Source organism: Physeter macrocephalus, chromosome 18 (genome assembly GCF_002837175.3).
Source record: "Physeter macrocephalus isolate SW-GA chromosome 18, ASM283717v5, whole genome shotgun sequence".
In the NCBI taxonomy this organism is placed as follows: domain Eukaryota; kingdom Metazoa; phylum Chordata; class Mammalia; order Artiodactyla; family Physeteridae; genus Physeter; species Physeter macrocephalus.
Window position 1 is genome coordinate 85,396,567 of NC_041231.1, and position 11,324 is coordinate 85,407,890.

At 50.3% G+C, this 11,324-nt stretch overlaps 1 protein-coding gene across 1 annotated transcript; it reads right to left on the reverse strand.

Moving 5' to 3' along the window:
• Window positions 1–597: 597 nt before the first annotated feature.
• Window positions 598–10,783, reverse strand: MUCL3 (mucin like 3). The gene is made up of 3 exons (XM_024121750.1): window positions 10,702–10,783; window positions 1,256–2,787; window positions 598–744 (listed from the first exon to the last, which is right to left on the reverse strand). Exons 1-3 carry the CDS (start codon window positions 10,781–10,783, stop codon window positions 598–600), a joined length of 1,761 nt encoding a protein of 586 aa, XP_023977518.1.
• Window positions 10,784–11,324: the final 541 nt, after the last annotated feature.

Consider the following 11,324-nt stretch of genomic DNA (forward strand, 5'->3'; position numbering starts at 1 on the left):
TGGAATTTTTCTGAGAATGGAGAGGGTGGAGAAGGAAATCCTCTTTTTTTCTCAGATCCTATTTTTTCATTAAAAAAAAAAAGTCAAGGGTCCTGGGAACTCAGACACAAGCCTGTTTACACACAAACTCTAAGTAATAGTAGATGGAAATAATATAGGTTGGTCCTGAAACCCAGAAGCTCTGTCTTTCGACTCCCCCAGCCCATAACCCTGACTGACAGTCAGTCTGGAGCATTGCCTTCTAAGGCTCCCGAACTTCCCTTCACTCTGCAGTATCGCCCAAAACTCAAGAGTCCTATATTGATCCACACCCCGTACATCCATCAGACACCTTTTCATTTTCAGATCATCATCTTCTATAGAGAACACTTGCCTGTTTTATTCGTTCTTTCTTTTCTATACCCCAAACTCATATCCTTTTTGCTTATCACTTCACCCCTTGACCAGTTTCAATAACACAGCAGTTGAAGGGTTGAAGTGTTAACCGTCAGTACTTTGCCCTTCCTGGAGTCCAGGAAATAGGAACTGTGGGACTCATTTTCCATCCAGGAAAGGGGTAGGGCATGGAAGAGCTGGGGGTTGGCGATTTCTGAAAGATCATTGTGGGGAAGAGATCTGGGCCATGCCGAGAGTCTGTTGCTCCATCAGGTGGACTGGATAGGAAGTGGGAACCCCATCATCCTCTGGGTCATTGTCCTCGGTGTTCTGGATCAGTGCACGGCGTGTTCGTGCCAAATAGGAGACCTGTGATTGGGAAGAGAAAGGAGGAATGAGTACCATCTGCCATGCCATTTACTTTCCTCGACACCCCTATCTCAGGTCCTTTGATTCTATTCTCCCTGACCCTGGACGTTGGCTTGATCCTTTCCCAAGATTCCGTTCAAACCCTAATCCTTATTCCAGCCCCAGATCCGGTACATTGAGTTCCAGACTTCATCTCCAGTTCCCTCCTCTGTCTTATTTTCCTTATTCTAATATCCCCCATTCTCACACCCCAGACTCTATCTCCAACTCCAAAATTTTCCCTACTTTACACCCTTTTTTTCTCAGCCACTGCTTTCTTCCCAATTCCACTTTTCATGTCGCATGCATCTATTTTCTTTCTCCATAGTTTCCACCACCACAGCCCCTCTATTACCATGCCCAACACTACGCCTCTTTTCCTATACTTATTAGTCCCTCCAGTTCTGATCCATAACATCTCCTCAACTCCTTATCCCATGGGTTCACTCCCCTGGGCATCACTCTCCCTTACCAAGAAGATCAGGCCAAGGAACACCAGGAGGAGAATCACAATCAACAGGACCACGATAACTATGGCCCATGCAGGGAAGGAATCATTCTCTCCCATCTCTCCAGTGTGGTAATCTCTTTGTGAGCCATCTTTGTTCTGGTGTGTATGGCTCTTGTCAGGGGCTTCCGACATGGTCGACCTGGTGGCTGTAAAAGAACCAACTGACACATGACGGGAAACCTCAGTTTTATTTGGACAAGGAGAGGTAGTACTGATAGATGTGTCTCCTGTGACCTTCACTGGAGGTTTTATACTCTCTGTGGCTGCTGTGACTTTTGTTGAATTTTCTGTGTGTTTAATTGGTGATTTTATGGTCTCAGTGGCCAATGTGGTCTTTTCTTGATGTCTAGTAGATTCTGATGAAGCTCCTGAGTTCTTGCAATGGGTGCATTTGGTCTTTCCTCCATGTCCTGTGGGTGTTTCTAGGGGCCCCGTGGTCCTCTCGTGGCGTGACACAGTGCTTCGCCCATGTCCTGTGGGTGTTTCTAGGGCCCCAGTGGTCCTCTTGTGGCCCGATGTGGTCTTTCCTCCGTGGCCGGTGGATGTTTCTGGGTGCCCCGTAGTCCACTCGTGGCCTGACGTGTTGCCTCCTCCGTGTCCCGTGGGTGTTTCTAGGGGCCCCCCGGTCCTCTCGTGGCGTGACACAGTGCTTCCCCCATGTCCTGTGGGTGTTTCTGGGGCACCTGTGGTCCTCTTGTGGCCCGATGTGGTCTTTCCTCCGTGGCCGGTGGGTGTTTCTGGGTGCCCCATAGTCCACTCGTGGCCTGACGTGTTGCCTCCTCCGTGTCCCGTGGGTGTTTCTAGGGGCCCCCCGGTCCTCTCGTGGCGTGACACAGTGCTTCCCCCATGTCCTGTGGGTGTTTCTAGGGCCCCAGTGGTCCTCTTGTGGCCCGATGTGGTCTTTCCTCCGTGGCCGGTGGGTGTTTCTGGGTGCCCCATAGTCCACTCGTGGCCTGACGTGTTGCCTCCTCCGTGTCCCGTGGGTGTTTCTAGGGGCCCCCCGGTCCTCTCGTGGCGTGACACAGTGCTTCCCCCATGTCCTGTGGGTGTTTCTGGGGCACCTGTGGTCCTCTTGTGGCCCGATGTGGTCTTTCCTCCGTGGCCGGTGGGTGTTTCTCGGTGCCCCATAGTCCACTCGTGGCCTGACGTGTTGCCTCCTCCGTGTCCCGTGGGTGTTTCTAGGGGCCCCGTGGTCCTCTCGTGGCCCGATGTGGTCTTTCCTCCGTGGCCTGTGGATGTTTCTGGGTGCCCCGTAGTCCACTCGTGGCCTGATGTGGTGCCTCCTCCGTGTCCCGTGGGTGTTTCTAGGGGCCCCGCAGTCCTCTCATGGCGTGACACAGTGCTTCCCCCATGTCCTGTGGGTGTTTCTGGGGCCCCCGTGGTCCTCTTGTGGCCCGATGTGGTCTTTCCTCCGTGGCCAGTGGGTGTTTCTGGGTGCCCTGTAGTCCACTCGTGGCCTGACGTGTTGCCTCCTCCGTGTCTCGTGGGTGTTTCTAGGGGCCATGCGGTCCTCTCATGGCGTGACACAGTGCTTCCCCCATGTCCTGTGGGTGTTTCTAGGGCCCCCGTGGTCCTCTTGTGGCATGACACAGTTCTTCCCCCATGTCCTGTGGGTGTTTCTGGGGCCCCCGTGGTCCTCTTGTGGCCCGATGTGGTCTTTCCTCCGTGGCCTGTGGATGTTTCTGGGTCCCCTGTAGTCCACTCGTGGCCTGACGTGGTGCCTCCTCCGTGTCCCGTGGGTGTTTCTAGGGGCCCCGTGGTCCTCTCGTGGCGTGACACAGTGCTTCCCCCATGTCCTGTGGGTGTTTCTAGGACCCCTGTGGTCCTCTCGTGGCATGACACAGTTCTTCCCCCATGTCCCGTGGGTGTTTCTAGGGGCCCCGTGGTCCTCTCATGACTTGACGTGGTTGGTTGTTTTTGTTCATTAGTTTTTCCTGGCTTTTGTGTGGTCTTTTCAGTGGTCTTGTCTGAGGTGGTACTTGGTGTTACAGTTTTAGCTGGGTTACTTGCTACAGTTGATCTCTTTGCTGTGCGCTTAAGACAAGTTGTCTTGCTCTTGGGTGCTGAGGTTGGATGTTTTTCGTGAACCAATCCTTTATCTGTGTTAGTGGAATCATTAGTATTGATGTTGTGTTTGTTCCGGATAATTGGGTGTTTTCCTTGATTGCAGGGGTTTTGTTCAGAAGTGGGAGGAGCATCTTGAGTTGCAGAGCTTTTGGAGTTATCTACAGTCTGGTGAGTCAGCTTGGAGTGGGGTGTGGTATTGCATTGGTGTTTTTGCTTACGGGTTTCTGTAGATTTTGAGTGGTCTGGGGAGCTGTGTTCTGAATGAAGAGCAGTGTCGTCAGAGCGGATAATAGAAACAGGGCCCAGAGCCAGAGAGAACAAATGATCAGATATTGGGTGTTCACGAGTTTTCTGGAGTTCTTGAAGTGTGGCAGCACCTGTGAAGGGAGAGAGGCAAATGAGAAACTTCCTCTGTGCTCTTCCCTGCTTCCCGTCTCACCTCATCTCTAGGGGTCCCTTTGATACCCAAGGTGTATCTCCCCAGCCAGTCTCTTCAGAATACTCTGGTATCTAGTCCCCATTCTCACCTCCAGTCTCTGGACCTTTGTTGAGGCTGTCCTTTCAGGAGCAAGGCCACCTCTCTCCTCTCCACCTCTACTCTTCAGTTCTCAATTTCAGATCTTTCTAGCTGTATGGCATCTTTCCTGATCTTTCTAAGCAGATAGGATCCAGCTTCATCTCAGTGCTCAAAAAATTCTTTGTTAGTTACTCTTTCCTGCTACCTTCAATGTGACATTACAGTTGTTTGTGTGCCTGTCAACCTCTACTCCCTGTCCGGCTTATCACATTGTAAGATTTTGAGAGGAGATATTGACTGGCCTTTTGCTCTGCAAGTGCTGTTTTAGAGTTTATATACTTATGGAGTGGAGCTGCCTTTCCACTGCAGAGCTGAGAGGAAAGGGAATAAATGTCAGAATCTCTATCTTTCCGTAATAGTCCAGCTCCATCCCAAATGTGACTGTGTGAGAGACTGAGGTGAGACCTCTGGCAAAACTTCCCATAGAGATTAGTAAGTAGACACAGGTGATGCGTGAGAGGATAAGAAGAGGGGTGGGCGGTAGGTAGAGGAGAGGGATGGGAACCTTTCATTTTGGTGATGAAGGTTGACCTGGCTGCAGGGAAGCGGATGAGATGACTCAACCCTTATGGTTCCCCACTGGCTCCCCCTCTTCACACACCTGAAGCCATCTGAGATAGATGAAGGTGACCCTTTTGAAAGAAAAGGATATTGACGTGGGGGTCCTGGGAGGTGTGAACAAGGCAGCTGGATTCTGGCAGGGACCGACTATGTTTATGGACAGGGTGTGAGGGAAAACATCCCTATCAATGAACAGATGTGGGCCTTAATTCCATGGAAGAACAACCAGTGGGAACAGAGGAGATGTCTCTGATATCTAACCAGGACAGTAAGAGCCAGGAGAGCGGGAAAAGTGAGAGAGATAGCGTCGTTACGTAACTGAGCTTTCCAGACTCTGTTAACTCAAGGTGGCAGCCAGAACCTGGACACACTCCCAGTCACAGGAAACCACAATCCACCCACCTCCCTGCTGACTCCTTAAGAGGGTTGAGGGTTGGGGAACTTAGTCCTTGAAAGAAATATGGGTGGATGAGAAGGGGGTGAGGGTAGGAGGGAAGCCCAAGTCCTTGATGGGATTCAAGGCTGGGGAGAGAGAGGAGGGCTGAACTGCCAGGCCCTCACTTCACCGGCCGGGTCCATTCTCTGATTCCCTCGGCAGCAATACCAACCGTGGCCCTTGTTTATTGGGCCCCTTCTTGGGGCCAGGAGCTCGGCTAATTGCCTCATAGTCATTCTCTTTCTGGGTTGTCTTCTAAGGTGATTGATCTCCCAGCTCCCCACAAGGCATCTTAGAATCTGTCAATGTCCCTACTTTACAGCCAAGAAACTTGAATTTCTTGGAGCAATGGTGACTTGCACACAATCCCACAGCCACAGCAATGGCCAACCTTTCTGGAACACTTACTGGGAGACAGGCAGGTCCTACAAAGGAGGGCATGTATTAACTCATTTGCTTTTTACAACAACCATTTGAGGTTGAGAACTATTTGTTATTCTCCCTTTTTATAGATGAGGAAACAAGGTTCAGAGAGGTTAAGTAATCTCCCCAAGGACACTCAGCAAGTAAGAGGTTGAGACAGAACTGGAACATACATTCTGGGCTCCCAGGCCCAGGCTTTAACTGGTTAAGACCACACTATACAGCCTATGGGTCAGCCCAATCTCTTGGGGAAGGAAGAACACTGACATTTGTGGAACCTCTGAAGGATGATGTTCATATATTTGTTTAGGGACTTCCCTGGTGGCTCAGTGGATAAGACTCGGCGCTCCCAATGCAGGGGGCCTGGGTTCGATCCTTAGTCAGGGAACTAGATCCCACATGCATGCCACAACTAAGAGTTCTCATGCCGCAACTAAGGAGCCTGTGAGCCGCAACTAAGACCCAGTGCAACCAAATAAATAAATAAATAAAGTGTACAACTCAGTGGGTTTTTAAAAAAAAAAAGACCAAAAACATATATTTGTTTATTTAATCTTCACCACGAACTTGTGAGGCAAGTGTACGATCTTACCCTTTTACAGGTGAGGAAAGGAAGTTCAAACAGGGTGAGTAATTGGCAAAGAGGCTTTTCACTACACCCCAGATGCTTTTAAATGTGATAGGAGATAACTAAATATCCATGGAGTGAATAAATGTGCAGGCAGCAGCCCGGAGTAGCAAATTCCACTGCCCTTAAAGAATCAGAGGAGAGGATAGAGTCCAGGCACTATCCCTCACTAGGTTTGCATTCTTACTCAGGTCACTTAAATGCTCCGAAGCCCCATGTCCTCAACAGTAAATAACGATGATGTCAACCTACCAGTTTAGTGTGAAGACTAAAGGAAGTATGGAGCATAGAAGACTCTGGAGCGTAGAAGACTCTTTAAAGTGTTTGCTGAATACAAGTTGTAGTCTTTGAAACAATCTCATACTTTGCTCTGCTCTTCTCCTGGTAGTAAGGGGAGCCTGAGCCTGTGGCCTTGCCCTCCTGTCTTCTGCAGCTCCAGGTGTCTCTCCTGGCTTGCCCCCCCGCCCCATACACTTCTGCGTCTACCTTGACCACACCTTCAACCCCCCCTCCAACACACACATTCCTGAGCCGCTTCCCCGTGCTGTGTTTTATCAACATTGCACTCACCAGTTTCTAATGTATTACAAGTGCGGTTTACTTCCCACAGTGGCAGGGACTTTTATGTGTTTTATTCATTGCCTAGGTCTCTAGCCCAGAGCGATGTTTGGCCCATAAGAGGCACTTCATAAGTATTTGTTGAATAGATGAATGAGACAATATTTTAAGACTGACGAAAACTCTTCAGAAGCCATGCCAACAACCTTTCATTATGCATATTAAGTAAGGAAACAAACATAATTGTGGCCTCCAAAGGTTGGGAGACTAAGGGTAACTTCTGCTATGTTAAGTAATTGAGCCCTGAGATGAAAAGATGTTGAAAGAAGGTCTCTCGCCCACCCGTTTTGGGATATTGGTCGTTACTTAACCACAGGAGCCACATAGTCAATAACTAGACTCAGATAACTAGATTTTAGAATTCCAGGTCTACATCACATAGTTGTGGAACCATTGATTAAAAAATCTGGAGTTGAAGCTCAAGGGATTCCTTGGTCCTGAGTCTTGAGGCAAATCAGTGACCTAACCCCCAGGTTGAGATGACCATCTCTTCTCCCCAGTAGATCTATTATTGGTAGCAACTTTCTTTTCCTAGGAAGTTTCCACCATGAGATATTCATTTCACTGACTATAATAATGGTCAGAAAAGAACTCTTTTGGTCACTGAGGTATAGGTAGAGAGCAAAACCTGGCTTTAGCACAAGACACTGGTGGTAGATACTCAGCCTGGATAAAAGAGTAAAAACAAATCCCACAGCATCAAAACTATGTACAGTTCCAAGGGTCTGTTCTATCTGCTTCATTCACTGGTTTGAAAAGAAGATGGACATCCTACTAAGTGACTCGTGCTATGGAGTCTTTGTCAGAGCAGCCTCACGCAAAAGATTGTTTCTGATGTTTCTTGGTGTCCCATCCCTCAAAAATGGCTTACTCCATTTGCAGTAAAGTGCGTAAATGTTTGTTAAAGTGTCTATACAGTTTAAGTTCGATATGTAACCTAAAACACAGACATAGTAAAAAAGATGAAAAACACTCAAATGTTTGCATGGACAACTACAGAGAATTAGAAAAGATTTTCTTTTTCTTTCTAATTTTTTCCATTTTTCAGCTTCTAGATTGAGCATATATTATTTTTATCATAGAAATTAAATCAAATAACATTTACTATAGGAAAATGTCTCTTTTAGATTCTCCTCAGGCAGAACCTCAGCCCCATCTGTGCTTTCTTCAGTGATGATTTAATCTAGATGCTGCACCTGTGGTTCTGTGGCTGCATGATGCAGACTCTGGGGTTCTAGGATCTAGTTATCTGCGTCTGGGTATTGACTGGTCCTGTGGATAAGTGACAGGGCGTACCCCAGACCTGTGGGCTAAAGGCCTTCAGCCACTCCTCTTGTCACTCTTCCCTCCTTACCCTGGCCGCACTGTCTGCTGGACACAGTTATGTGTCAGCCCTGACTCACACTCCACTTCCACCCGGACTCCATCCCAACCCCACCCAAGACTCAAACCCTCCCCCACCAGCACCCCCTTGCTCTTCTCTGCAGAATCTGAGCGCCCAGCGGCTCTTCCCTCCCCACCCGTCCCCTCCATCCCAGCCAGCCAAGCTCTAGCGTGGCTGTCTCCCAGACCACACACACAGAGCCCAGAGTGTCCTGCTCCAGAATTCGGATTTTGAGTGTGCCCTGTGCCTGTCCTGTGCCTCAGAGAAAATCTCCCTCAAAAGTGAACGTGAGGAGGGACTTCCCTGGTGGCGCAGTTGTTGAGAATCCGCCTGCCAGTTCAGGGGACACATGTTCGATCCCTGGTCTGGGAAGATCCCACATGCCTCGGAACAACTAAGCCCCTGTGCCACAACTACTGAGCCTGAACTCTAGAGCCCGGGAGCAACAACTACTGAGCCTGCGTGCCACAGCTACTGAAGCCTGCGCACTCTAGGGCCTGTGCTCTGCAACAAGAGAAGCCACCACAATGGGAAACCTGCGCACTGCAGCGAAGAGCAGCCCCCGCTCGCTGCAACTAGAGAAAACTCGCATGCAGCAACAAAGACCCGACACAGCCAAAAAGAAATAAGATAAATAAATTTAAAAAAAATAAAAATAACATAAACTGTAAAAAAAAAAAAAGTGAATGTGTGTGGAGATGATTCGGGACTCATTGCCTCCTGCCCCCTACAAGTTCCTCTTCCTGGGCAGCAGCAGGACAAGAGGGGATGGAGAGCGGCAGGTGGGACAATCAGCCTGACAGGAAGGGGAAGAGAAGGTGCGTGGGACTGGGTGGTGGGCGGCTCAGGGCGGCTCTGTTGCCTCTGTCCCCAGACCCTCGAGGTGGGGGGGAGGGCATCAAATCAAGGCACTGCTGAGACCCAGCAGAGACAACTTAGAGATTCCTCAGCCCCTGCCCCTGCCCCTGCCGTCCACCATCTGCCCAGTCACCAGCTTGCATCCCCTCCAACCCCAGCGTGACCCTGAGCTCAGGGAAGGAGAAACTTCCTCGAACATCACCCTCGATCAAATACCATTGGAGGGAAAAGCTGCTGCTTCCCCTGCCCACAGAGCTGCCCAGAGCATCCAGACTCACGACCTTCCCAGGCCTGGTTTGGGATCATCAGCGCTGTTACTGTGGATGACCCTATGTAGTACGTAGAGAGTCTCTCTGAATCTATTTTGGCCCAGTGTCTACCGTGTAAGACCCTCCTCTGAATCGCCCAGGCCCCTCCGAGCTGCCCCTGTGTTTGGGCGTCTCTGCTCCCCAGGTTCAGTCACAAAACTCTCTTAACTAAGTGAACTAATTTTGCAATTTCACTTTATCTTGTAGGGTCTATTTTGCTTGTCAAACTTTTCTCTTTTTTTAAAATTTATTTTATTTTTTTTATTCTTGGCTGCGTTGTGTCTTCGCTGCTGCACTCGGGCCCTCTCCAGCTGCAGTGAGCGGGGGTCACCCTTCGCTGCGGTGTGCGGGCCTCTCATTGCGGTGGCCTCTCTAGCTGCGGAGCACGAGCCCTAGGCCTGGGCACCCCAGCCGCAGTGGCTCACGGACTCTACAGCGCAGGCTCAGCAGCTGTGGTGCGTGGGCCCAGTTGCTCCGCAGCATGTGGGATCTTCCCGGACCAGGGCCTGAACCCGCGTCCCCTGCATCGGCAGGTGGACTCTTAACCACTGCACTACCAAGGAAGCCCTCTTTTCTTTTCTTAAATTTTTATTGGCGTATAGTTGATTTGCAATGTTGTGTTCGTTTCAGGTGTACAGCAAAGTGAATCAGTCATACATATATATATCTCCACTTTTTAAAAAAAGTTTTTCCCCGTATAGGCCACCGTCAAACTTTTCTATATTCACTCTCTTACCAAAGCCTTGGGATGGTTCCCAACTGTAAAATGGGGATAAAACCACACGCACCTTATCGAGTTGTCGTGTGGATTAAATAAGTAAACACAGATGAAGTGCCTAGAACAATGCCAAGCACATAGTAACTGTTGATGTCAGCCAGGTGGCATCCTTCCCATTTTACAGAAGCCCAGACCAAGTACATGGGCCAGAGTCAGGGCTGGAACCCAGATCAGAACTGAGCAGGGCTCTTGGGAAAGAAACGCACCTTATGCCCCCTGAGGACAGCGGCGGGGGTGGCGTGGTGGAACCCCTGCTTGCCTCTGTGGCTTTGGACAAGCCCTTTACCTCTCTGAGTCTCATTCTCCTCACTATAAAATGGGACATTAATAACCACCTCAGGGGATTTGAGGACATGAAATGAGATGAAGTACCTCCCTCGAGTGCCTGTGAATTCCCTGCACGGAGCAGGGGCTCGGAGTGTAAGGTCCCTGCCGCTGCCTACCCAGGACTGCCAGCCCAGCCAGTGTCTTTATCCAGACTAAAAGAAGCCCCCCTCTGGTGGCTGCAGCCTTGCAGGCCATGTCTTGAGGAGCAGAGCATAGGCTGTAATTCACCTCCGACATGCCCCTTAGCTGGTAAACTTGAGCAGTGTACACCCTAGACAACTGTATGTAGTAGCTCCGAACCCACCCCCTTTCCCACCACATAGTCACTTGCTGTTCATTTCTGTGACTGGTCGTTCAACCGTATGAATGCTAAGAAACAACGCCTCTCTATTTTCTATCCCCCCATGTGATGGTGACCCCTTCGCCTCTGAGGGCACCTTACCTGCCTCCCAGGAAGCTAGAAGGAAGAGGAAGCAGCACTGGAGGCCAAAGATGGAATGGATGCAGTGGGCCGGCTGGGCCATGCTGGAGCTGGATGGCTGCTTGAGGCCATGGGCTGGGGTCCCCTCAGCTTATATGGGCCCAGGTTTGACGTCATTGGGGCTGGGGCCCCTCAGGCCTAAATCTTAAACAAATGGAACTGCCCCACCCCACAGGGGTGCCCTGATAACGGGAGACCGCAGCTGCTTCGTCATGGAGCGAGGAACGTGAGTGCCTACTGAAAGGGTGGGATCTGGGGACAGGGAAAGGCAACTTTGAGGGACAGACTCCTGCCCCAGCCCCAGAGGGGTGGGGGTTTGGGTGGGCAGCCTCCAGGGTTCTGGGCAGGTGGGGAGCAGATGATGGGTTCCAGAAGGACTGAGTTCTGCCTGGGGCTGGATGGGGAGGGGGCTGGTTGGATGCCTGGATTCTGGGAGGAGATTCAAATTCTGGTTCTTCTCCAGCTGCACATTCACCCTCCCACTTCTCTTGCGTCAGCCCAGCTCTCCACACCCCTTACTCACACAAGGTCACTCTTTTTGCCCTGGGTGGAGCTGTCCATGAGTATCAGGTGAAAGAGCAGAG